This window comes from Protopterus annectens, chromosome 17.part0 (genome assembly GCF_019279795.1).
Source record: "Protopterus annectens isolate FY-2018-M chromosome 17.part0, PAN1.0, whole genome shotgun sequence".
Lineage (NCBI taxonomy): Eukaryota > Metazoa > Chordata > Ceratodontiformes > Protopteridae > Protopterus > Protopterus annectens.
The window spans coordinates 331,991,485-332,019,243 of NC_056751.1; the positions used below are offsets into that span (position 1 = coordinate 331,991,485).

The 27,759-nt window shown below is 42.3% G+C and overlaps 2 protein-coding genes across 2 annotated transcripts in view; one reads left to right on the top strand and one right to left on the bottom strand.

Annotated features, from left to right (window-relative positions):
* The window catches only part of SDHAF2 (succinate dehydrogenase complex assembly factor 2), a 528,134-nt gene extending 517,875 nt beyond the window's left edge, over positions 1-10,259 (bottom strand). The window contains exon 1 of the mRNA XM_044059380.1: positions 9,938-10,259. Within this exon, the coding sequence (XP_043915315.1) occupies positions 9,938-9,964 (27 nt within the window). The 5' untranslated portion in view covers positions 9,965-10,259. The remainder of the gene's footprint in view (positions 1-9,937) is intronic.
* Positions 10,260-10,353: 94 nt separating this feature from the next.
* The window catches only part of CPSF7 (cleavage and polyadenylation specific factor 7), a gene marked incomplete in the record, with an annotated part of 1,291,852 nt that continues 1,274,446 nt past the window's right edge, over positions 10,354-27,759 (top strand). Inside the window, 1 exon segment of the mRNA XM_044059379.1 lies at positions 10,354-10,801. Within this exon segment, the coding sequence (XP_043915314.1) occupies positions 10,751-10,801 (51 nt within the window).

The window sequence follows — 27,759 nt, forward strand, 5'->3', positions numbered from 1 at the left end:
GGTGGCTCTACTAATAACGAGCTCTGCACACAACTGTGCATCATCTTTGAGATTGTGCACATAACTAAAGAATGCTTTGTAGTTGTCCTTGGTCTGGGACACCAAATTTACCTCAAAATTGACTTTGACAGACTATTTGTCCTCCGAGTTGTTTGCTTAGTTTGATGAGAACACGTTTATCCTGCTGGGTGCTGTACCTCCTAATTTTTGCCATGAATTTCTTTCTTCTGTTATACAGCCTACTGATGTTGTGATTCCATCAGAGTGGCTTGTTTTTTAACAGTTAGATCTGTACTTTTTCCTCATTAGTACAGCTGCCTTTGTGCAGCTTTTAATATGCTTGTATACGGTTTTCTCTGAACAATTCCAGATAGGCTGCAATGCTCTCAGTGTGTATGGGAGCTTGACATTTTGCCAGGTTATCACTTAGTAGGCAGTTAGCCTTAGAGTGTTCCTGAATATTCCAGGGTTAGCTGGGCTTCCAGGTACTATTTTTACTTCAAAGGTGACCGTTTTGTGGTCTGACCTTACTAAAGAAAACATTACACACACGAGTGTGCAGCACTCTCCCATATTAGTGAAGACCATAACCAGTATGGTTGCACCCTGGTTGGTGTACTGATAATCTGGTCCAGGGAGTCTGCGTTTACAAATTCCAGGAATCACTGTGCATTACATTTGGTGTTGTATACGATTCCCAGTTAAAGGGGTAATTAAAGTAGCTCATGAATATGGTATTGAATTGTACGGTGAGTGTTTACAAGTTTAAATACATTTATGGGTTTCCTGGGTCATACAAGGGAGCCTATAGCTTGTAAGGAAGTGGTACGGGATTTTGTTTATGTTGATTTGAACATGGAGAAGCTCAAGTGCACTGTCCTATCTGACCAGCCTTGAGATAGTCCCTGCCTGAGTACTAGCCGGTCTAAATGTGTGAAAGGCATTATAGATAGCCTTGCACTGCCAGTGTGTTCTCTGTGGCTTTAAACCATGCCTCAGTGACCTCAAGATGTCAGCATTCTCTAGGGTGAGGAGAGCTTGTGGAGATTAGAGTTTTTTGTTTAGACCCCTAGCTACGAGCAGGAACATCTTCATAGCATATTTGCTATGTCAAAAGTACTTCAGTTTGGCATAGTGTAAAAAAGGCACTATGGGCAGGAAAGGTTTTAGCTAATATTCAACAGCCTAAACAGGAGAGATGCAGACCATGCCTGGCAAAACAGCATGGTCTGTCGTCCGTCTCCTTCCAGACAAATATTGCACCCCCTTAGAATGACACCAGAAACTAAGACAATTATTAAAGTCGATCACGTTTTGTTCATATTGTGGCATCTCACAATGGGTTATCCAATGACCAGAAGGTTGGATTGTGCAGTGGCTTGCCTTAAGGGCTTAGAGGTAGAGGCTCCATGAGATGCGGCTGTATGTGTTTATGTGGGTGTTGTTTTGAAAGAAAGCATTCAGGACTGCACAGGGTATCTGTTATGTGTACTTCGTATAGGGGATCTTTGGGGTTTTGGAAGGTTAAATTTAAGTGCCTCAGCACACGTGGGTCTATGTGTCGGCTTTGAATTATGTGTGATAGGTGCAGCATGTGTACTACTGACAACCTGACTGACATCAGAAGTGCTTTTATGTGAGAACTTTGCCTCCAGTGACATTGTGTAATCACATCTTTTATATACCATATCAGTTTATTTGATAATTAACTGGTTGTCAGTAAACACAAGACAATTTCTACATTGCCTCAGAATAACCATAGCCACCAAACTGTTAATGGAGATAGTGGGAAGGTTTACATCCATGGCAGCAGATTTTTTTTTTAATTAGAGAGTTGGAGTGAGAATATAAACGAATGCCGTGAGTATCTGGTTTGCAACTCTGGGGACAATACTTATCACTGCAAACTAGTTGTCCTGTGTGCAACTAGGTAATGGTGAAATTTCAAGGGTGCTTTTACAGAAAAATGTCAACTCAAGGTGTCTCAGATAATGCAAGGTTCTACAGGCTTGTTGTAGCCTTTTCCTGGTAGATGCCTGGGATTGCAACCAGGCCAATCGGGAAGGTCAACCATAGACACTCATTGCCTAATAAGAAACAGTTAGAAAACAATGCGTTTTGCTCCTTCTCTCACCAGGAGCAAATCATAAGCACAAATTCCAAGCTGGCACCTACAAAGCAATTATTAGGTTTTCTGGTGATCAGCCATACCCGGGGAAATAAATTCCCTATGATCCTTCTCTCACTAGGAGCAAAATAGAAGCACTAATCCCAAGATGACTACTGAGAGGCAGAATGTAGGCTTTCCAATAATTGGTGGTCTTGGAGTACATGTTGCAGATTTTAAAGGTAAAATGAAAAAAAAAATGTTTTAATATTCTAAGTGTTGCACTGTGCACTAACCAGTTAGATATGAAAGAGGGGGTAACAAACTTTAACTATCTAAGTGGACAATCACTAGTTTAAAAGAGCAAGATAGATTGTAAGATAGTGGGCACTTTGTATTCTGGCTCTATGGATTACAGTGGGGCGGCCAATAAATTTAAATAGCTGAAGGAGAGTTATTTCACAAAATGAAAACTTTATGCTTACTTACAATAGCCAATGAAAGAAGAGAAGGCAGGAGATACGTGGCCAAATTAACATAAGGGGCAGGCAACTAGAAAGATAGTTTAGTTTAAAAACATAACAGCACCAGGGTGAGGAAAAAGAATTTCTGTGTGACTCGCAATAGATATAGCTGTTTACCTTTCGCTACTTTAACTATGCAATTAAAAACAAAATACAAGTAAACCACAGTGTAAAGAAAATCAACCACAATATACAAAATAGACAAAAAAAAAGTAGCAGCATGTAGTCTTAATCAAAAAGCAAACATGTCAAATACAGCATGAAATACGCACTGACTCCAGCATAGTCTATGGTGTTAAGCAACATGTTTATGTTTGCGGTGTCAACCTTAAAAGACTTACAACTCCACTTTTCATATGAAACTTCCTCTACCAACTAGGGAAAAAGCAATTGCCTAACCTTCCCTCTATCTACAGCCACACAGAAGGCTTCATAACCTCAAACTAGTGAATTCCTGCCATGACATACTTCTCCAGTTCCATTCTGTTTGAGTTGCTCATTCCATTCCTTATTCTCACCCCCCTATCTTGCAAACTCTCCAAAGCTAAAACAGAAATGTATGCAATCCAGTTCATGAATTCCATTAGGTGACCCAAAATGGATAACATTCAGTAAGGCCACTGCCTCTTCCTCACTGGTAAATAAGATTTTTTCAAATAAAACCACATTAAGTGCAGTCAGGAAAGTCAAGCTACACAATACCCCACATCACTTGTTCTTTTTAATTGCCGCTACAAGCTGTGCTTGTTGCTAGCGTAAATTAATAATTATGATCTACAATAAGTTGTTCCACTACTGCAAACTATTAACCTGGCTAACACAACTACCATAACATTTGTGCTATGTATACCTTAACATAAATTTGATTAAAACTTCCCTGGCTTACTGTATTTCTTATTTGACTGAATAATGGCAGCTATGCTGCTTTTTCAACCACCAACGTATTGCTTGCAAAACCAGTCCAGTGTACCGCCACTGCTATAACAAAATCCAATAGATCCACCCCTTCTTTGCTTACAGCATGCCAACTAGTCCCATTTTTTTCTTTGAGCTTTACCTTCCATAATACCATCTGCTGAAATGCATAAACTATATACCCACAAATTTCAAGCAGTTTCACAATAATAAAAACATGCTGTCCATGCAAAAACCCAGTCATCAACGTCACATACTTCCAAGTGTCTTAAATATTCAGCCAAAAGTCCCATCAGCTGACACAAATCAATTCATTTCAACATCACAACTTCATCTTTAATTATGAACTGGATTACCTTTTTACTATTCACCACTCAGTGGGTTGGGCTGCAACTGCTTGTTCAGCTTCACTGACTATTTCTTCTCTCATATGTACTTCTTTGCCAGTTTAAATCATTTCCATTGCCATCACTGCATCCATCAATTGCATACAAAATTATCAAACTCGCCTGAGGAAAGCACTTTACATTAAAGCAATAAGAATCAACTTCAACAAAGGATATCCAACCATATAAAACGCAATAAGATCTCTCTATATACCACATACATTTTCAAGCTGGCACTGTACAAACTACTTTCCTTTTTAGCTTCACAGTTTTAGAACTATTGACTGGCATAATACTGCACAATGCACCTACACTGATTCTAAAGGTGACACTGTATTAAGACTTCAAACACTACCCTAACTAAATTATCTTGTTACGCTGTCTATTTATTCTCTGATGATCTTACTGCATCAAGTCTTTGCATACTTTCTGGCTCAGTAACATGCAATTTTTTTCTGTTTCATCAATGCACTGTAGTGGTGATGCCCCCTCATAAGGATGTCTCCAACACAGTCCAAAGGAGCTACAGACCCACTAGTCTTACATGACTCACAACAATTTGATTTGTTAAGGGCCATCCCACATTGCCTCAGTCTTGTGAGGTTCTCTGAAAAGGTCACACAGGCCATGAATAATGGTCGCATTCATGCTGCTGACCTAGATCTACCAAAAGCATTTTGACACCATACCACATAATGGTATTACATACCAGCTAATAGCTTTAAAACCCAGATCCCTACATAGTAAGAGGGATTACAAACTGCCTCAAAGACTGAGTGCACCTTGTCAAAATTGGTGATGCTTCCTCAGTTAAAGAACAGGTGACCGGAGGCATTCCCCAGGGGTCTGTAATGGGCACATTCCTTTTTGTAATGTACTTCCTGATCTCAACACTGACCACTTGGATCTCTGGCTGACTACATTTAGTGATTATTTCAATTTGGTAGTTATCAAAACCAGAAATGATACAAATTGCCTTCAAGTGGAACTATCACACATCAACACATGGTGCACTGACAAAGGGCTCAGGATAAATGCTAGGAAATGCAGTATCACCTCCTTTGGTAACTAATAAATTGCAACCACCCATAGCACCAATGCCAGTCCACTCACTAATGAGTCTGTCATCACAGACCCTGGTAGATGGCTCCCTCTCCTTTGATCACCACGGAGTGATCATAGTCAGGAAAACCTTCTAAATATCACAATTACCAATGGCATCTCTTCCAAAACTAAAAGTTATTGTTCCCATGTATTCTTCCCTAGTTAGACAAACCATTATAGCATATAACACACAGTTTGGCATATATCTCACTAGACAAATCACAAAACTTGAAAGACAGACGTTCCTACCTAAAAGAATCTTAGCCTTAAAAATCTTAGATATCAGGAAAGGCTAGTGTCCTTTTTCCTATAATTAGGGTCATAAAGATTACTGAAGAGAGACCCATGTTTTGCTTTCCATACCCTCAGGGATCCAATTATCCAAGAACTTATTTTCCCTGATGCATCAAACAGCATAGCCAATACTAAAACAAGACAACAGAATCCACATATGTGAATAAATAAAACAAAATAAAAAAATAAGTTCACAAAGCAACCCCCCTTCTGTTGAACAGACTCTTCTTACATGACAAATAATGATGCTCTGTCTGCCTTAAAACATAAAAACAACTGGACGGGTACCTTAAAATACACTCCAGGACATACAAACCTTGCCTTCCTTGAGTAGGTTGGTACAGCCTGAATGTGGTTACTGGCAAAGGGACACACATGACCTCTGGTCTAATAACCTTGTATTTCCTATAATGGCTAAGTACATATTTGTAAAACGACTCTACCACAGTTTCTACAAACTATTTTCCCACAGATTTGCAACATTTGTCTATCACTACTTCCACAAAAAAATAAAATAAATCAAAATGGGACACTACTGCACACAAGTCTTGGACTTCGACTGTGTCAAACTTAATGGGCACATCATAATTCCCCTAGTCACTGTTATAGGTTCATAGGTAGGTACTAGGCTATCTGCCCAAGGGCATTTATAAGCCTAGCCAGAGTGTGTCGGCTTTCGCCACCCAATTAATTAACTGATCCTGTCAAGCAAAACCAATGAAGTGATCCCAGGGGTGTATTTTCTGTTACTCATCCACTCGTCAAGGTTTCTATTGAAGAGTGTTAGTGAGGGGCTCTGCCTGATGTAATCTGGAATTTTGTTCCAAAGCATGGAGAGTCTCTGTGACAGGAATCTATCCCCCCAGCATGTTCTATTTATTGTTGTGGTGAGGTTTAGCTCACTAGAGAGCGTGGCTCGCAGTGACTTGGATTTCTTTAAGTGGAGCATGTCCATCAATTCTGAGTTGGACATGGCTTTGTAAGTCAGGCAGAGATCACCTCTGAGTTAGCAATATGCCACCGAGTACAGCTGGAGTTTTTTTCAGTTGGGCTGCATAGGACATATGTTTGAGACCAGTAATCCTCTTGGTGAGGTACTTTTGTGGTCTTTCCAGCTGTTGGAAGTGTCTTGTGAGGTACATCCCAAATGGGGCATTGTACTCTATGATGGGTCTTATGAGTGACGAGTAGAGGGGCACTATAACCTCTTTATTTCTAGATGCGAACCCTTTAGTAATTAGATGGGCCACATAGAAGGATTTCCTAACTACTTTGGCAATATGATTGTCAATGGAGAGATTACCATCTACTTGGGTCCCCAGATCTCTTATTACCTCTTCTGTATTAAGGGGGCTGCCACCTATGTGGTAATTTGTGGGTGTTTTGTTTTTCCCCAAACGGGATGACTATGCATTTTTTGGCATTTAGCTTGAGGCCATGACTTTGACACCAGGTGTCTGTCTCAGGAAGGTCCTTTTGGAGGATGTCCATGTCAGCCGGAGAGTCAATTATGGCTCCCAGCTTGCAGTCATCGGCGAACTTCGTTAGCCACAGTCCTCCTGTGTTTGCCTGTACTTCTGAGAAGTATATGCCGAACAGCAGGGTCCCAGGACTGAGCCTTGCGGGACACCACTTGTGACTAGTTTAGAGTTGGACCTGGAGCCCGCTATTCTTACCGTGTGAGTTCTGTCTGTAAGCCAGTTGGCAAACCAACTCGTGACGTATGGGTTTATGTTCAGGCTGGTGAGTTTTTCTGTAATACCAGGGGAATGGTGTCGAAAGCCTTGGCGAGGTCAAGGTAGGCTGTGTGAACCACCTTTCCCTCGTCTATGGCCTTGGTGACTCTCTCGAAGAAGTCAACCAGGTTTCGTAGGCAAGATCTGCCCTTAACAAAGCCGAACTGGGTTGGGTCAAGTGTTTGGAGGTTCCCAATGTCTTTGTTAATAAGTTCCATGATGATGCGCTCCACAGCCTTGCAGACCAGGCTAGTCAGGCTTATGGGGAGATAGTTACCAGGGTCAGTTGTGGCCCCTCCTTTGTGGAGAGGAATAACCGTTGCTGTGTGCCATTCTATGGGTACGTAGCCTGTGGAGAGGCTGAGGTTGAACAGCGTGTTTAGGTGGGGGCTTAGTTTGTTATGTAGTTCGTGCAAGACACAGCCTGGGACACCATCTGGTCCCATTGATGCTGTGTTTTTGGCTTTTGAAAGGGCTGTTTTCACCTGTGCGTCTGTGATTTTTGGGACACTACAATTTTCCGGTATTGTTGTGGGCCTTTTTGGGGGTGAAGTTTGCACTGAATCTATCTGCCAAGATGTTGGCCATATCAGTAGGTTCAGTATATTTTGTGCTATTTTGCACTAGTTCAGTGCATATCTGCATGTTGCCACTTAGATTCTTAACACAGCTAAAGAAGGCTTTGTGGTTATCTTTTGAATCCTTGGCTATTTTTCTTTCAAAGTTAGCCTTGGATGATTTCATGAGGGACATCAGTTTCTTACTGATACTGATCAGGGATGTCTTTCCTTCTAGGGATTTGCTTTTTTTCTGAACTAGTTTCCTCCTTCCATTGTATAGCCTGTTTATTGCAGGGGTCCACCAAACTGATTTCCTTCTCTTAGAGGAGTGAGTCTTGGTTTTTCTAGGGATGGCACGATCCATGCATCCTTGTAGGTGCTCATAGAGTGCATTTGTAAAGGTTTCTGCATCTTGGGCAGCATTATCCTTTAGCGTGGGGGCTGTGAAACTTACCACCTCTGTCTTAAGTAAGGTGAAGTTTGCTTTAGAAAAGTTTTTTGCTGTGGTTTCCTTATTTGGGGGTGGTGGTGGGGTGTGGACATCCAGAGTGATTAGTTTATGGTCTGACCTAACCAGTGATGGGTTGACCATGGGTGGAACATCTGTCACCCATGTTGGTGATGACCATGTCCAATATGTTTTCACTTCTGGTAGGGGAGTTTACCAGCTGACCCAGGGCGTTTGAGTTGATGAATTCCAGGAAGCGCTGGGCCTGGGAATTTGTACTCTAGTAGTTTTCCCAGTGAATGGTAGGGTAATTTAAATCACCCAATATCAGGGTGTTTAGTAGGACCTTCATTTTTTCCAGTGTCTCCAGAAAGATGGTGTAGTGGTCCTGGGTCATGGAGGGTGATCTGTAGCAGGCCACAATTTGCACTGCAGATTTGCCCGATGTTAGTTGCACATGGATAATCTCAGGGGCATCATGCTGTGGCACTAACCTGGAGGTGTAGGTATCCTTGATGAATATGGATACACCCCCTCCTTTTGTGTTTCGGTCCGTGTTCTGTGGCCGAAACATGTGGTATGAGCTGTATCCCAGTAGTGCTGGGGTGCTCTCTGGAGCCTTGAGTCAGGTTTCAGTTACTGCACAGATGTCGACGTTCTCCATACCGAGGAGTGCTTCGAGCTCGTGCACTTTGAGACTTAAACTCCTGGCGTTGAGTAGCATAACCCTCAGTTTTTTTGTTAATTGTGCTGCTTACAGAGGTGGGTTTGACTTTTGAGCCAAGCCTAAAAAAGACACTATGGGGGCAGCAAGAGCCTTGGCCAGTATTCAAAAGCCAAGGGGCTTCAGGTGCAAGCCGTCTCTTACAAAGCAACATGCCTTGTAGAGCATGTCGTCCCAGGCTGACAGACACTGATCCCCTTTGAATGACACCAGAAGCTTAGTCAATTGTTGAAATTTATATATTTTTTCTTTATACTGAGATATCATTCTTGGTGAGAGCAGGATGCTACTCAGGGTCATACCAGCCTGGGCTACATGACCAGAGAGCTCTTCCATGTCTCTTTTCATGTAGTCTAGGGAGGTACGTCTCAGGTCATTCACACCAACATGAACAATGACAGAGTCATATTTGTACTTGTTCTGGAGTGACCCGAGTGCTTGTGTTATGTGGCGGATTCTGGCTCCCGACATGCGAACATTTTCAGCTTAAACTACACTTGCATTTATCATATGACCTATGTTTTATCTTACAAACGTTTAACGAAATTAATTCTTTAAACCCTGTACTTACAATTTTACTCCCATAATCTTCGACTCTACCCTTAGTCAACTAACATACGCAGGTATGACAGATGTCATTTTTTTTGTTCACTGCCTCCTACAAATACCTGAATTCATCCATTACTGCTGCTACTTCACTTGTCGCACCTTCTTCAAAAGTAAAATTATTAAAATATTTCCCTGGCTGTCCGATATGCAGAGTTAAAAAGATGGGATTTACTGAATCCAAACATTCCAGTTTAACGAGAAACTATCTTGCAGTGTTAGAATTAATGTAAATTTTACAAAACACAAACGTCCACAAGCCCTTCTCCTCATTTTCCACGTGAAGTCGAGTATCACTTCAAGAAGAACAATCATCTAATGCCAATGTTCTCAATGCCGTGCCGGTTGTCTAGCCCTATCTTTCTTCTTAAGCATAACATGCTAACAGGGCTTCCCAGAAGTTAAGTAAGTATACAATGAAACGTCAAATTGTAGTTAAAAAAACGTAATAAACTTCAAAATGTAAAATATATTTCTACACTGTAGAAAGATTAACAACTCAAAACCATTATAATTTTACTTGTATCGCTCACCTTCCTGCACGACCTTAGGATAAACATTTTGTCTATATTCCTAAACTACGCTCATCGATATTGACTTCCCTAGACATTACTTCATTGACAATGTAGTTCCTACACGGTTGTCGGTTTCATATTACTGATGCACCCACTCCAACCTCAGCATGAGTCGCGGATGAAGACTATAATTTAGTTTTTTTTATTTTTGTTGTTGTCAAAGGGAATAGATACGGCGGCGCTCTGAAAAAAAAAATAAACAATAATCTCAGTGGAGTCTTTATATGTAGTCTAGCTGAACATCTATGCAAAAACTAAGCAGTCGAAATTATGTTACGCGTTAGTACTTGCTTTGTTTAAGTAGGAGAATACGGTTTACACGTGAGCTACTTTTAACGGAAGTTACACAAACATACGCAGTAGTGGGGACGGAGTTTATGCGTGCGCAGCAGTGCGATTATTTTTTTTTACTTTTGTATATTTGTCTACGAAATGTTAATGATTTGTCACCACTGATAATTTTTCTGTTTGTTAATGTATCCTTTTTGAACAGTATAGTTTAGTTTGTTGGCTATACAGTCTTTACTTTATCTTGTTTGAGGCCGCATAATAGTGACGCGGGAGTTATAACACAACGGCGGTAATAAGAACGTTGGTTCACAGCGTTTATGTGCTCCATTAAGGAGAATCACATTTAAGTTTTTGGTGTTGGATAACGTGCAGGGTGGATATTGCTGTACTAACAGATGAGCGAAAGCGTTGTGCGATCGTGGTTTAGATATTTGTTTTGATCTAAGAATAGAGGCCTAGTTTTCGTACTGAACTGTCAAAATGTCGGAAGCAGCAGACCTGATTGATATTTACGCTGACGAGTTCAACCAGGTGAGAAAAATATTGTAGTACAGTGTTCCTTTTTGAAAAATTAATTTTGCAGTACGCTGTAATTTAGTTCATATGTTTCTGGGAGAATTTTAGTTCAGAAATTTGCTCCGTTATGTTTTAAAATTGAAATTTTAAACAAAATGAATTGGTATTTTAAGCGTGTCTGTATTATGTGGTCTTTTCCTGTTAGTTTTTGCCTTTTAAAATTTTGAGGTAAAATGTTGACCTGTGTGCTTTGGTGATTTTTTTTCCTAGATCTTTGATTTCGGTTGTACGGTGTGATGTGTGGTATAGAAAGTCATGCAGCTTATTTTTGAGTATTGTATCTTAACGAAATGGTTTTATATTGTATTGTATCTTAACGACATGGTTTTATATTGTCTTGTAGTTGCTAAATCGTTAAACGGTGATTAATCGATTGTCTTCACCATTAGAGCGCGTGCATCGAATTGTTGTTTGACCTTTTACGTTGCTTATTTTCTTTGTTGCTAGTATTGCATGTTTTTCAGGTTGATGTTCCAGTAGGTAATGAATAGTTCCTAAACAAGATTCCCAGTTAGGTAAAAAAAATAACCTCTCGTGTGTCTTGATTTTGTGAAGTTAGTACTGAATGGCTCCAGTACTTTTTGTCCTGTCTACTTTTTTTTTTTTTTTTTTTTTTTTTTGTGACCCATTGGTGAGATAAAAAAAAAAAATCACTAAGTGCAGGCATTTAAAAAATGTAGCCCTACCAGAATTTTGCTTTTAGATGCCCAAAAGTAGCGGTTTTTCTATAAACTTAAAATCCCAACTATGAACGATCACCCATAATTTGCATTTCTATTTTCCACGTGGGTATCTTTGGGCACTCCCAAAAATATGAAACCATGTGTCCAGATTACATCCTCCTATCTCCAGCATAGATAGGGGCGCTACCAAGGGAAATTATTCCTAACCTGTACAGTGTGATTGCTATTTTAAAACTAATAAATCTGCGGGCCTATTTGCACATTTAGGTACTTGTATAGTCCAAATTTCATCCATTATGCTTGCATTTAAATCTCCTTGACGACATAGTTTTTGTTTTGGTGGATTATGTATATCGGAGACTGGTAAACGGGAGTAGTGCGATATTTATATTTTATTGGCGTATTTATTTCTTGCCGTTCGTTTACTGTAAAAGCCAAATTGTCACAAGACCCCATTTTCACTGGAGGTATGGGGAGAAAAGCTCGACTTAACGAACACCCCACGACATTACATTGGTTCATAGATTAGTACTTGACTGACTGCCCTTGTGGGCAATTTTAACCAACTAGCAATAGTGTAAGGAGAACACGAATAATAGAGAATGAGAAAGGGAAGTAAAGGACGGTATACAGTTCTGGAGAGTGTCTGTCTGTCAGTAACTATAAAGTGGGAGAGAGATTAGTAAAAATGGGTAAGTGATGGAATATGCAGAGTTTATGTAGAGATGGTGGGTTTTCCAGGTGAAAACAAAGTGGTGATAGGTAGGGAATCTGTACATGTACTGGTGGAGAGTGATAATGGGGTTGAAAGCTAGTTCTTATTTTCTAAGTACCTTGTTACCCACTTTAGTATCCTTGGAAAAGAGGTTACATTCTGCCAAGGGTATCAGTCTTCTTGACCTGAAGTCTGTTCCTGTCTAAAACTGAAAGCTCTCTGGGGTCTTCACTAAGGTATCATGTCTTGACCAGCTGATTCCAGTTGGAAAATCAACATGTTTTCGCAAAAAAATAATTCAACAGTTAGTGTTGAATGGGTTTTTTAAACTTTAGTAGTGGGGGGGGGGGTCAGGTAGGAGACTTTCATGTCAGTTTTAGAGTGCTTGGAAGTTTAAAAACCTGTGCGTGTTTTCTTTCCTCCCCAATTCTTCCAAGGCACAAGTCTTGTGTTTTAATGAGATGAATTCTACTTAACAGAAAGTCTGTAACTCCTGTGTATCCACATACTTGTTTCAGTTCGATGTTTCCCTTTATTGCAGACTTTCTAGGAGATGTCCCCCATGAGATTAAGATGAGCAGTGAAGGTTTAGTGGAGGATCCCCCCCCCCCCCAGTCGCTTGGAACTTGAAGTTCTCACTTGAATGGTACTAGGCTATCTGCCCAAGGGCCTATGTAAGCCTAGCCACCAAGGTTCCCTGGCTTAGGCCACCCAAGAAAGTTATTTTCCTGTGCCACTGTCGAGCAGAGACACAAAAGTGATCCCCGGGGTGTATTCCCTATTTCCCATCCACTCAAGATTTTTCTTGAGTGCTAATGAGGAACTTTGCTTGACATAGATGGGTAGCCTGTTCCAGAGTTTGGGAAGTCTGTGGGACAGGAATCTGTCCCTCCAGCATGTCCTGTTTATTGTGGTAACAAGGTTTAGGTCCCTAGACCGTGTAGCTCGGAGGGATTGGGATTTCTTTAGATGTCGCATGTCCAGCAGCTCTGGGCTTGACAGCTTTATATGTTGGGCAGAAATCGCTACGGAGTAAAGCAGGAATTTTTTGAGACTGTCAGTGTAGGGCATCTGTTTGAGGCCGTCCTCTTTGTGAGGTACTTCTGTGGCCTTTCCAGCTGCTGCAGATGTCTTGTGAGGTACATTCCAAAAGGGGCGTTGTACTCTATAATGGGTCTGAGTGTCGAGTAGAGGGGGACAATGACCCCCCCCCCCTTGGATGAGAATCCTTTTATGAGGAGGTGTGCCACATAGGACTTCCTGACTACTGCGGTGATGTGACTATCATAGGTTTATACTAGGCTATCTGCCCTAAGGCATTTATAAGCCTAGCCCAAATTTTTATGGCTTACGCCACCCCTTATATGAAAAAATACTGTGCCCATAAGTTTGTTGTGCCTCTGTCCAGCAGTGACACAGAGATGATTCCCAGGGTAAACCTACGATCTCCCATCCACAGGTCTAGATTTCTCTTGAACAGAGTCAGCGAGGTGCTCTGCCTCACATGGACCAGGATTTTATTCCACAGCATAGGGAGTCTCTGAGTGATAAATCTATCCCTCCAGCACGTCTATTTATATCCGTGCTAAGGTTTAAGTCGCTTGCTCTAGTGGTTTTGGTGGATTTGGATTTTTTGAGGTGGAGCATGTCCATTAATTCCGGGTTGGACATGGCCTTGTATGTCAGGCACATGTCACCTCTGAGCAGACGGTATGCGACTGAATAGAGCTGGAGTTTCTTCAATCTGGCAGCATATGACAGATTTTGGAGTCCCTTTATCCTTTTGGTGAGGAACTTTTGGGGTCTCTCCAATTGCTGCAGATGTCGGGTGAGATACATCCCGAATGGGGCATTGTACTCTATCATTGGTCTGATAAGTGAAGAGTACAGGGGAACAATAACCTCACTAGATCTGGATGTGAATCCCTTCATGATCAGGTGGGCAATGTAGAAGGTCTTTCTAACCACTTTAGCAATGTGAGTGTCAAAAGAAAGGCCACTGTCAACCTGGGTCCCCAGGTCCCTGATAACCTCTTCTGTGCTTAGTGGATTGCCACCTATATGGTAGCTTGGGGTTACCTTGTTTTTCCCGAAGGGTATGACTATACATTTTTTGGCGTTTAACTTCAGGCCATGGCTCTGGCACCAGCTATCTGTTTCCGTGAGTCCCTTCTGAAGGATATCCGTGTCTGATGCACTTTCCACTATGACGCCCAGTTTGCAGTCGTCTGCAAACTTTGTCAGCCAAAGTCCTCCTATGTTGGCCTGTACTTCTGAGAAGTAGATGCCAAACAATAGGGGGCCAAGGACCGAGCCCTGTGGGACACCACTTGTGACCGGCTTGGAGTCTGACACAGCGCCAGCAACTCTAACCCTGTGGGTTCTGTCCTTAAGCCAGTTTGCAACCCATCTTGTGACATATGGGTTTACAATTAAGCTGGTAAGTTTTTCTACAATACCCGAGTGTGGTATTGTGTCGAAAGCCTTTGCAAGGTCAAGGTAGGCTGTATGGACTGCCTTTCCCTCATCAATGGCCTTGGTGACTGTTTCAAAGAAGTCGACCAAGTTCAAAAGGCATTATCTTCCCTTGACAAAGCCAAACTGGGTCGGGTCCAATGTCTGCAAGTCCCCTATATCTTTGTTTATGAGCTCCATTATGATCCTCTCCATAGCTTTGCAGACTAGACTTGTTAAGCTTATGGGGCGTAATTACCAGGGTCCGTGAGGTGCCGCCTTTGTGGAGTGGGACAACAGTTGCCGTACGCCACTCCTTGGGCACGTATCCTGTGGTAAGGCTGAGATTAAACAGCTGCCTTATGTGCGGGTTTAATTCCTCATTTAGCTCGTGTAGCACACAGCCGGGGACACCATCCGGTCCCATTAATGCTGTGTTTTTAGCTTTAGAGAGAGCAGCTTTCACCTGCGCATTTGAGATGTCCGGGAGGCTACACTCTGCTGGGATAGTTATCTCTCCTTTAGGGGAGAGGGGTGAAGTTTGCACTGAACCTGTCTGCCAGTATGTTGGCAATGTCTGTGGGTTCAGTGATTTTTGTATCATTTTGGACTAATTCTGAGCATATCTGGGAGTTTCCACCCCGATTCCTAACATAGCTGAAAAAGGCCTTATGATTGTCCTTTGAATCCATGGCAATTTTTCTCTCAAAATTGGCCTTAGTTGATTTTATGAGTGCTCGTATTTTTTTACTAATAATGATCATGGGTGACTTCCCTTTTATGGATTTTGTTCTATCATGTAATAGCTTTCTCCTCTTATTGTAAAGTTTGTTAATGGCTGGGGTCCACCAGACTGGACGTTTGCCCTTTGTGGAAAGAGTCTTGGTTTTATTTGGGATTGCCTGATCCATGCAGTCCTGGAGGTGTTCATAGAAGGCATTTGTAAGGGCTTCCGCAGCTTGGGTTGTGGTTTCCACTGGCTCAGGGGCCTTGAAGGATACCACACCAGTCTTGAGTAGTGTGAAGTTTGCTTTAGAGAAGTTCTTCACTATGGTCTTTTTTGTTTGGGGTGGGGGTGGGATGTGGATTTCCAGTGAGATTAGTTTATGATTATATCTCACCAATGAGGGATATACTTCCGGTGTGGAGCATTTTGTCCCCATGTTTGTGACAATGAGATCTAGTATATTTTCTCCTCTCGTGGGAACAGTGACTAGCTGTTCCATGGCATTTGAATTTATGAACTCCAGGAACCGTTGGGCTAGCAAGTTAGGGCTTGAGTAATGTTCCCAGTCTATATTCGGGTAGTTGAAGTCACCCAATATGATGGTGTTTGGAGATACATTTATACCCTCCAGTGTCTTCAGGAAGGCTGTGTGGGGTTCTTGAGTTTGAGAGGGTGGCCTGTAGCATGCTACAATTTGTAGAGCAGTTTTGCCTATGGTTAGTTGCACCGGGATGGTTTCCGAAGCTTGTGTTGCCACCAACCTGGAGGTGTGGGTATTCTTTATGAATATGGATACACCCCTCCTTTTGTGGTGTGGTCCGGTTTTGGGGCGGAACGCATGATATGAGGTAAAACGTAATAGTGCCGGGGTGCTCTCAGGAGCCTTGAACCAGGTTGCAGTTACAGCACAGACATCGATGTTCTCCATACTGAGAAGGGCCTCGAGTGCGTGCATTTTGAGATTTAGACTTCTGGCATTGAGCAGCATTACCCTCAGTTTCTTCCCATTTTGTTTTCTAGGGTGGTAGGTTTAGAATTTGAGCCTTGCCTAAAAAGGCACTATGGGGGTGGCAAGAGCCTTAGCCAATATCCGAATCCCAGGGTGACAGGTGCAAGCCGTCCCTTGTGAAGCAGCGTGGCTTGTCAAGCATGTCATCCCAGGCAGACAGACACTGGATCCCCTTTGAATGACACCAGACATTAAGCCAATTGTTAAAGCTGATCATCTTGTCTCTATATTGTGGCATCATTCTTGATGAAGGAAGGATACTGCTCAGGGTTAGGGTCATACCTGCCTGGGCTACATAATCAGAGAGCTCCTCTATGTCTCTTTTCATGTAGTCCAGGGAGGTACGTCTCAGGTCGTTCACACCAGCATGGACAATGACTGTGCATATTTGTACTTGCCGCAGAGTGACCCGAGTGCTTGTGTTATGTGGTGGATTCTAGCGCCCGATAGGCAGCTTACTGTGACCCTCTCCTTGTTCAGCCTGGTGAGTGGGACTTCAGTGTGTCTGACTATGGAGTCACCTATGACAAGTATGTTTGGTGTTGTATTTGGCCTTAAGGGCTGTGGCTGCTTTGCACACTGCTTTTGTGGTTTATGTGTTGCTTGTGGGGTGTCTTGAGGTAGCAGTTGTTTGGGTGTCTGCTTTGGAGGCCTCTGCTGTTTAGGTAAATTTTTACTCAGAGCCTCCGAGTATGTCTTTGTGTGTTTATGTGTTTGATTCAGTGGAGTGGTAGCATTATGTGAGGCTAGTTTTGTGGTGTGTGTAGTTGCCTTCTCCTCCTGTCTGGTCTTGCCAGTCCTGAGTTGAGAGAGCTCAGCCTCCAGTTTGGCTAAATAGCTGCATCTCGCAAGTATTTGTGTTATGTGGGAGGAGGAGAGGGTTGTCTGTGTACATGAGGCAGTTATAACATTGCCTCAAGATTCCCAGATTCACCAGCTGGACCGGAGAGAAGATTGACAACTGACCTTTGGACATGCTAGAATAATATTGGGAATTCCTTAATTGAAAACAAGGGCCAGTGGGGAGTGAGGGTGTAGTGCTTTTAATTTTTAGTGCTGACTTATATAATTGCTTTAGTGAGAAAGTGCCAGGTAACTTGAGTGCAATGTGTTACAAGTAACTAAATGCAAAAACGACAAACAGTAACTTTCTTTCAAGTGAAACAAGGAAATAAGTACAGTAAGCAATGCAGATATCACTAGTGATCCACAGAAGCGCTGAGAAGTTGCGTATTAGGTGGAATTAGCTTCCAGGGAAATAACAAGCAAACAAACAACAAGCATATAAACAAAGCTAGATTCAGCAGGCCTGGATCTAGTCTATGCTAGAGCAAACAAGGTGAACCAATTTCAGTAAGATACAGTTCAAATATTCAGGCACTATAAACCTTTAACCAGAAATTCCCAGCTCAGAAGGGCAGAGTCCAGCCTCTTCTCCCACAAGAGTGCAGACCACGAACCTTCTTAATGTAAAATAACTGGCCTGAAGCCCAAGTGCCTAAACCAGAACTAATACACTTGGACACTGGGCTCTCAATCAGCAGTTCCCAACTTAGAAGGATGAAAGCTACCTGTCCTGCCACCACAGTGCTTGCCACAAACCTTCCTAATGTAAAACAACTGGTCTGAAGCCCAAGTGCTTAATCCAAAAGACTTGAATGATAGCTACACTTTAATCAAGTTACAACCAAGCAGTAATAAATACCATTGAATACTTTAGAGAATGTCTGGATTAGTGCTCAAGTTACACAAACAAAGCTAGATCCAGCAGGCCCAAATCCAGTCTATGCCACAGCAAACAAGGCGCACCAACTTCAGTAAGAAACAGTTCAGATATGCATGCACTATAAGCCTTTAACCAGAAATTCCCAGCTCAGAAGGGCAGAGTCCAGCCTCTCCTCCCACAAGAGTGCAGACCACGAACCCTCTTAATGTAAAATAACTGGCTTGAAAGCCCAAGTGCTTAAACCAGAATTAATACACTTTTAGAATAACAGACACTGAGCCCTCAATCAGCAGTTCTCAACCTAGAAGGATGTAAGCTACCTGTTCTGCCACAACAGTGCAGACCACAAACCCTCTCAGTGCAAAACAACTAACTGGTCCGAAGCCCAAGTGTTTAAACCAAAAGGCTTAGAATGAGTTACACCAAGCAGTAATAAATACAATTGAGTATTTTAAGATGATGCAAAAGTAAAAAGAAGTAGGTAAAAACACAAGTACAGTAAAAGCAGATGAACATTTTTTTTTTTTTTTTTTTCCTGAACAAGTGCTGAGATCAAAGAAACATATTTGAGTGCTGAAACTAGAAAACTGGCTAGTTATAAGAAAAAAAACAAGCTAGAAGGCTTCCCTCAAACACAGAAGGGCTTGGGGGCTCAGAAGCCTACAAATAGTCTGTACCACTTAACAAGAAAGGCAGGAAATAAGCTTAATTTTTTTTTCTATTTCCCAGATGCTCTCTTTGTACACAGTAGGAGTGCCTGAAATCAGAATATGATCTCACTGCACTCAGTTGAGTGAGCAAATGAGATGGGCCCAGAGGCAGGCTGAGGGGCGGGCAGTTTCAATGCCACTAAGATTAACACCAAAACAAAAACCGGGTGGGTGGGAATAACTGAAGAGCAGAATAACTTCAGATAAAAATTCCTTCAACACTCAAATTAAATACTGTATTTTTTAAAAAAAAAGAGCAGATAAAGGTACTTAAATTCTCTTATACGTCCAGTTGAATATAACCAAGTTCTTAGCTGGCCAAGCTGAAGTTTTAAAGCAGGAATTATTTCACATGCACCAGTTTAAATATGCAAGGACAGGAAATCAAAGAATGTGGCTACCCCCACACCTGTAATTACTAGCAAATAACAAAATTCAGCCAACACTAGCTTCAGTTCAAGTTACTGAAGAGCAGAATAACTTCAGATAAAAATTCCTTCAACACTCAAATTAAATACTGTATTTTTAAAAAAAAAAGAGCAGATAAAGGTACTTAAATTCTCTTATACGTCCAGTTGAATATAACCAAGTTCTTAGCTGGCCAAGGGACAGACTACTGTCCACCTGGGTCCCAAGGTCTCTTATTACACATTCGGTGTTACGTAGACTGCTGTCTATGTAGTAGTTCACAGTTAAGAGTTTTTACCAAAGGGGATGACTATGCACTTTTTGACATTGAGCTTGAGGCCATGGCTCTGGCACCATGCATCTGTCTCAGCAAGACCCTTCTGTAAGATTTCCACATCATTTGGGGACTCTGCTATGGTTCCTAGTTTGCAGTCCTCTGTGAACTTCGTTAGCCAGAGGTCTTCTGTGTTAGCCTGTACTTCAGAAAAGTAGATACCAAACAGGAGAGGTACTCCACTTGTCATTGGTTTGAGGTCAGATTTGGAGTGTGCAACTTTTACAGTGTGGGTTCTGTCAGTGAACCAGTTGGCAACCCATCTTGTGATGTAGGGATTTATACCTAGTTTAGTGAGTTTGTCTACAATTCCAGAATGGGCGATGGTGTCTGTATCCTTGGGTGAGGTCAAGATCGGCTGTGTGAACCATCTTGCCCTCATTTACGGTTTTGGTGACTGCCTCAAAGACGTCTTATCAGGTTCAGGAGGCATGATTTGCCTTTCACAAACCCGAACTGGGTGGGATCCAGAGTTTGGAGGTTACCAATGTCTTTGTTTGAGTTCCATGATGATACGTTCCATGACCTTGCAGACCTAGCTCGTCAGGCTAATGGGGCAAAAGTTCCTGGGATCCGTGGTGGCTCCCCCTTTATGGAGTGGGATAACTTGCTGTACGCAATTCAGTGGACACAAAGCCTAATGTGAGGCTATGATTGAAAATGGTGCTTTGGTGGGGAGCCAGTTCGTTCTGAAGTTCGTGTAAAATGCAGCCTCGGATGTTGTCCAGTCCCATGGATGCTGTGTTTTTGGCTTTAGGGAGTGCAGCTTTTACCTGTGTAGTACTCTGCATTCTTCCTGTATAGATATGGGCCCTTTAGCTTCAGTGCTAACTTTACCCCCCCTCACCCCCTATCTGCCAGGATGTGGCAATATCTGTTGGTTCTGTAATTTTCGTGCTGTAACTCGGAGCAGATTTGAGTGTTGCCATTGAGATTCTTGACATAGCTATAGAATGTTTTGTGGTTGTTCTTTGAATCGGCAGCGAATTTTGTTTTCGTAGCTAGCTTTGGAGGGTCTTATAAGGGATCTCAGCTTCTTACTGAGGCTGACCAGGGAACTCCTCCACTCATGGGCTTTTACTCTCTTGCAACAATTTCTTCTTTGTTGTACATTTTGTTTATGGCAGAGGACCACCAGATTGTGTGTGTGTTTTTTTTTTTTTTTTGGGAAGATACCGTCTTGGTTCTGTTTGGGGTAGCACGAGCCATGCACTCCTGCAAGTGCTTACAGTGAATTGTATTCAGCAGTCTTAACTTTATTGTCAGTCTGCATGGGTGTCATGAAGTTTGCCGCTTCTGTCGTAAGAAGCATGAATTTGGCGTTGGAGAAACTTTTTTCCGTGATTTCCTTAATGGGGATGGGGGCAGGATGTGGATATTAAGGGTGATTAGCCTATGGTTGGATCGGACCAATGAGGAGTTGACTTCAGGTGTGGAACACCAGTCACTCATGTTGGTAATGACTAGGTCTAGGATATTGTTGCCTCTGGTGAGGGTGTGGATAAGTTGATCCAGGACATTGGAGTTTATGAATTCCAGAAAGCGTTGTGTGAAGGAGTTGGTACACTAGTAGTTTTCTCAGTTAATGGTGGGGTAGTTGAAGTCACCCATTATTATGGTGTTTGGTTGAACCCTAATATTTTCCAGTACATCAAGAAAAGAGGAGTGGAAACTTGGGGCATGGTGGGGGATCTGTAGCAAGCTACAATTTTGGATTGCAGTTTTTCCCAGAGTTGGTTGCACTTGGATAACCTCGGATGCATTATGCTGAGCAACTAGCCAGGAGGTGTGGATATCCTTAATGAATATGGACACTCCTCCACCTTTGGTGTTCTGGTACAGGTTACATGGCCGAAAAGTGTGGTATGAGGTATAGCCTGGTAGTGCAGGGGTGCTCTCTGGAACCTTGTACCAGATCTTGGTCACTGCACAGATATTGATGTTCTCCATTTTAAGGAGTGCCTCGAGTGAGTGCGTTTTGAGATTTAGGCTTCTAGCATTGAGTGGCATTACCCCCAGTTTTTGCTTGCCTGTTCCTGTTACGGTGATGAATTTGTCATTTGAACCTTGCCTAAAAAGTCATTATAGGGGCGACAAGAGCCTTAGCCTGTATCTGGAATCCCAGGGGTGACGGGTGCAGGCCATCTCTGGCAAAGCATTGTGGTCTGTCAATCATGTCATCCCAAGCAGACAGATACTGGATCCCCCTAGAATGACACCAGAAGCTCAGCCAATTGTTGAAGTCTTATCAGTTTGTCCTTTTACTGCGGTATCATTCTGGGCGATGGCAGACTGCTACTCAAGGCTAGGGTCATAACCTGCCTGGGCTACAAGATCGGAGAGCTCTTCCATGTCTCCATGTAGTCCAGGGTGGTACGTCTTGGGTCGTTCACACCAACATGGACAATGACCATAATATTTGTACTTGTGGAGTGACCTGGCCTGCACATAAAGAGGTAGCAATTTTATCCTGGACATCATGTGACATATATATATATCCCCAGATGTAAAATGGACTACTTAAACTGGACTCGCCAACGGTAACCATTAGATCTCTCCAGAGTTGAACATTTCTAGAGTTCTTGGTAATATTTATTGAAAGGGTTAAGGAAGCGAGCAGGCCACTAGCTGAAGTGATTCCCAGATTTTTGAGGGTTGGAGCCAAAAAAGAGCCTTATTTGTAGGGTAGTGGTGTAAGTTTATCGTAATTGTTTTGGATCTGTTGTTTTTATAGATAGCCTGTTAAAGATGTTGGCTTTTTAAACAATGCGTAGTTAAATTTTTGGGGTTTGGTAAATAAAGCAGGATATTTGCTTGCAAACATGGTGAGACATGTTTCCCCAAGGCAATGACCATGAACAATTTGTATGCTAGAGGCTCACAATATAGTGCAAATGTGGAATGGGCAGTCCTGCCTTGTGCTCCATCTGCAGCTTGATTCTAGTATATGAAATTGGTGAGATCTTATGCTTTGGGGAAACCCATTTTCACCAGATCCATAGAAATTTCGTTTAGCTTTTTCAAAAAGCTTGTTCGGCATCAAAGCTGACTGGGCTTCTAGCTCAAACATTTCCTTTTAGTGAATTTATAATAATGTGCTTCATGAGATTAATAAAAGTAGTGAAGTTGGATATGAAGCATGTTTGGTCCAAATAAAGTTTTGAAAAAAACAAGTCTTCAGGCCAGCAGTAGATCGAAATGCTTCTTTTCTTGGTTTATAATTGAAATTGAGTGCTATGAACACACAAAATGGCTGTCTATTTTTTCATAGTTTTGCAAAACTATCACAGTAGCCTTCTAAGAAGTGGGGACTGCCAAGGATTTAAGGATGTCCTGGGTAAGTTTGTATAGAGATTTTTATAAATTTCACACATTCCACGAGAAGGACCTCCGTATACAAGCCATCAGGACCAGATGCCTTACTTTTCTTAATTTTAGGAAGAATGTTGGCAAGTTCTTCCAGTGTAACTGGGACTGATTCTCACGATGTAGAGTGTCCAGATACTGATGTCTCAGCAAGGGTTGTCCGGTTATGTGAAGTTCCCTTGTGTAAAGTTGAGTAGTATCACAAAAAAAATCTGCAAAATGTCTGGGACCGTGAAAGTTACTCCAGACATTGGGCCTGGAATCTGTAAAATGCTCCTTTCTGACTTTAGCTGGAAAAGTTTAGTATTATAAACTTCTGATTTGATGGGGTAACCTCCAAAACAAGTACTTGGCAAAATTAACCTTGTATTGCAAAAAAAAAAAAACCCTTTTAGGACCTCCCTGATTTTCTTCAGGCATAAGTGGGCCTGTTGCTTCTCAAGCATTGTAAGCCTTCTGGGGGTCCCATGGTAAATTAAGGCTTAGTTGAGATGCTCCTACTCTCAAAAATATAGTAGGTGAATGTTAAGTTACTAAACAAATATATTTTAAAATTTTTTAAAGTTTTCTTGACGAGGATGTTTTTATGCCTGGCTGAATTATTGTGTATGGCAAGGGATACTTTAACCACCTGAGCACCTCTACCATGCCAGCCATGGAGAAGTGATTGGCTTAGTTACTTGGAGCAGTAATCTTGAGCCACCACTGTATTCCAGCCACCTTCCCAAATGTCCAGTCTCTCCTGTGGATACACCCACTTGTTCACAACTGTGGCAAGGTCCCCATGTTGAAGTGCTAGAAGTTCTCCATATGCTTGTCAAACCCATTAATGTGCACACGGAGCTGATAAGTAGGTGCTTACTCTGACACTCGCTCACTAGAAAGAAGGGAAAAAACAGCAAAGTCTAGTTGTAGGACCAGGACCAATCCACTCGGGATTTTATAATTCTTAAAAATCTTAAACCTGTAAAGAACAGTGTAACCATTGGAATAGAATATACACAATATAGCTTAGTTTCTGAGTACTAAGTTGCAGTCACTAGTAGGTCAAAATTGGCTGTTCTTCCAAAGTGGATGTCTAAAGTCTCTCTTCAGTTTATCCACAGTGTCAGCTGTGCGAAAATTGCAGCAGAGGTAGGGAAGAATAGCCTCTCTACCCACCCCAGACTGAAAATGTGAGGGTGGATAACTGTATGGGACTGTGATTAAATCTCCCTGGGAGTTGGTAAAATGTGTATTTGGCGAAGACTGCCAATCCTGAGCTGCATCTTCAACTCTGGCAAGTACATGCCTTCAATCACTTTTGTAAATAGTGTCTGCCAACCCTGGCATGTAATTCGTAGTGGATGTTTGTTTATTGTGGCGTCCTGTCGTTGTGTGTACAATAAACGGTTCAGTTGTGGAAGCTGCGTTAACCTTCATTGCCTTTATCAGACCAGTGTCGGAATTTGGTGTGTGAGCTGTGGTTCATCTTTTCCCATAACCCTGGCATGTAATGCTTTAATCCTAAATTAATATTTTCAAGCTTCACCTAGTATTACTTCTTGGTAATACCTTTTATCTTTCATAAAAGGGATGGTGTATAGAGAAGGGAAGATGGCAGCTTGTCTTTGCATTAAAATTTGTTACTCTGCACAATAATGGTAAAATAGAAATAAAATTCCAGTATGTTCAACACAGTTACTGTGTGGATCGTCAAGGAAATATGGCATGTTCCCTATGCAAAACATTGTCCAAATATCTGGCATTGTTATGTTGTGACTTTGGGCAAAGATTAAAAAGAAAGAAAACACCTCTTGTATCCTAGATTCATGGGTGTTCATTAGTCTCGCGACCACAAGGGCCTTTTTAAGCCTAGCCATGCATCCCAAATTTCTGATGCCCTTGGTAAGTGTAAGCAGGGGTTTGGGTGCCAAACCAGGGATGAATTTTCTGTTCCCCATCCAACTGTACAAGTTGCACATGAATTGGGTTAGAGGTGAACTCTCACATGGATGGGGAGCCTGTTCCTTAGACTGGGTAGTCTCTGGGATACATAGTCTGTCCAGCAGGTCATCTTTATATCACAGGCAGCATTTTAAGTGTCTAGAAAAAACAGTTGTGTAAAATTTTACCAAAACCATAGATGTCCTTCTCTTCCATATGCTACAGCATTCATCACATATGGGAGCTTGCCCGTGGCCTGCTCGCACGTCCGGCCAATATACAAAAAAAAAACATGCTGTCGCTAGGTACGTGTGATGCTGCGCATACTCTTGCATGTCGCTCACAAAGGGACATCGGGCACAAAGCAGATGTCAGTACACACTAACCTCAGGGATGAGTCCTACCAAGCACCAGCCTGAGCCTAGGTGAAAAATGTGTCACCGGGAAAGACGGGCAAGCATTAAGAGGGGCAAAGCGGGGGGGGGGGGGTTAGCAGTACTGCAGAATATAGGAGAGAGGGGAATCTATGGTGAGGTTTTACACAACTATTTTATGTCCCTCTAATCCTATTGCAGTATTTACATATGGGAGAATGCCAAAGCTAATGCTTGGGAAAGCTGGGGAGGAGGAGGAGCAGAAGCTTTTTCTACAAAGCCATGTAGAATGGCCCTAGCAGAAGCAGCCCTGGATTTGGAGATGACGTTTAGTTTATAATGTTTAGTGAATGTATGAACAGAGGGCCAGGTAGCTGCCTTCAGGTTAAAGCACGAGTCCAAGTCTTTTTAAAGAGGGCCCGAGAAGAAGAAACTGCTCTAGTGGAGTGAGCCCTCACTGGAGAAAGACTCTTGCCGTTGACTGAGTAACAGAAAGAGATGGCATTGGAAATTCAAAGTCTGCATGGAAACTGGCTGACCCAGGGCCCTTGGGTGGTAGGACACAGGCATTCGGATTTTTAGACTGGTTTGGTTTTATCCAGGTAGTGTCTGACTTGCCTGTGCACATCCAAAGAGTGCAGGATACTCTCACTTTTAGATTGAGGCGAAGGAAAAAAGGTGGAAGATTGATAGACTGGTTAAGGGATAACTCACTGACCACCCTCTGCATAAAGGAAGGGTTGGTATGCAAGGAAACCCTGTCCCTGTGAATAACTGTGAAGGGGGGATTAGACATCAAAGCTTGTGACTCAAAAGCCCTTCTGGAAATGTAGTTTTCCATGTGCGATGTTGCAGGGAAGAGGAGCTTACTGGCTTAAAAGGTGCCAGCGTAAGCTTAACACAAAGTTGAGATCCCAAGGAGGAGGAATTGGTTTCCTTGGTGTCTAATATGAAGGATGCCTTTAAGGAAGATGTTTTCCTCTAATCTCTAAGCTTGGGGGGGGGGGGGCATAAGCAGGCATGCTGAGAGAACTGAAAGGTAAGCCTTCACTGAAGAGTAGGACTGGTGTCCTTTATCTGGTTACATGGGACAAAATCGTCTGACATCCGCCAACAGTGGCTGTAGATCCTTCTTGTGACACCAGATGGAAAACCTTTTCCATTTGTGTCTGGCAGTATTATGTATTCCATCATAGATCTTGCCTTCAGGCAATTATTAGTAACAGAAAATAGGAAGCTTCCTCAGTACTCTGACTGTATTTCCTATAGTTATTATGAATACCACTGTAGTTCATTCTATGAAAATGGGGGGCATTGAGTGTAGTGGGACTAGCAATTACAACAAGTAAAAATGCGAGTGTTGTAACATAACTACATGTGGCTGTTATAGTTGCATTTATTTGCTGTGCCTCACCTTTGCCATCACCACCAGAGTTTGTGCGGGCAGGGTTGGCCTAGGTTATATTGACTAACGTAGTAGTCAATTATAATTTGCCAGGCATGTAAACAGTACAGTTCTAATGTTAATGAATGTACCAAGCTTGTGTTCTCTTGTCATTTCCAGTGTTCTGATTTATCAGAGGAGAAAACAAAACTTGTGTGATCCAATTTAAAGTATAACTGGTCTGGTTTCTGATTGCATTTTACTGAACCCCCCCCCCCCAAACACACACACACACACATTTGTAGCATTAGCATTGTTCTACTGTAACAGTTGTATGTCAGGTAAAAATGGGTGAGATTGCATGGGACCTGGTAACATCCATGATGGCCTCGTAATTAAATGAAACATGACCTATTGTGCCCACTAGAATCTCTAACTGTAGCCTCCAAACAGGCTTCATGTTGAATGAATGGAGGACTCGCGGCAACTTTAATCCCTCTGCACACAGGCTGACCATCCACAGATCTGGGGAAACTTGACACACAAGCCAGACAAGTTTCTTGTATAAAGGCATGGAAAGACTTGTGGATCCGTTTCATGTTATGGAAAACATTTAGCCATTGGGTTCCTACTGTTTTTGTTTTGTTAAGAGCTGGTCATGCCTACGCAAACTGTTGGACAACTTTCAGGAGATCGCTATAGGAACGGAGAAAGACAAAACTGCACACTGCCAAAGTCGACCTGGCAAGGCATTTGACACACTACCCCCTCTGGGATTATAAATAAGCATTTGGAATTGGGTATAAACCCGTGTGCAGTTCACTGGAGAGCCAGATGGCTTGTGGATAGAACCAACTATGTCAGGATGCAAGGGTCTGCCTTCACCAAAAGGCCACTTACTTATTGCAGCCATCGGTTCTGGGATTACTCCGGGCCTTCTGGCTGATCGAGTTGGCAGAAGATTGCAGATTACATGGGGGTAGTAGAATCCTCTTAAAAACTCATGGACCCTCCAGTAGGCCTACAGGCTAATAATTGGTGCCTGGGCCACAATTTATTTCTATGCCAGAAAGTGCATAATTCTGTGGCTTAGAGAC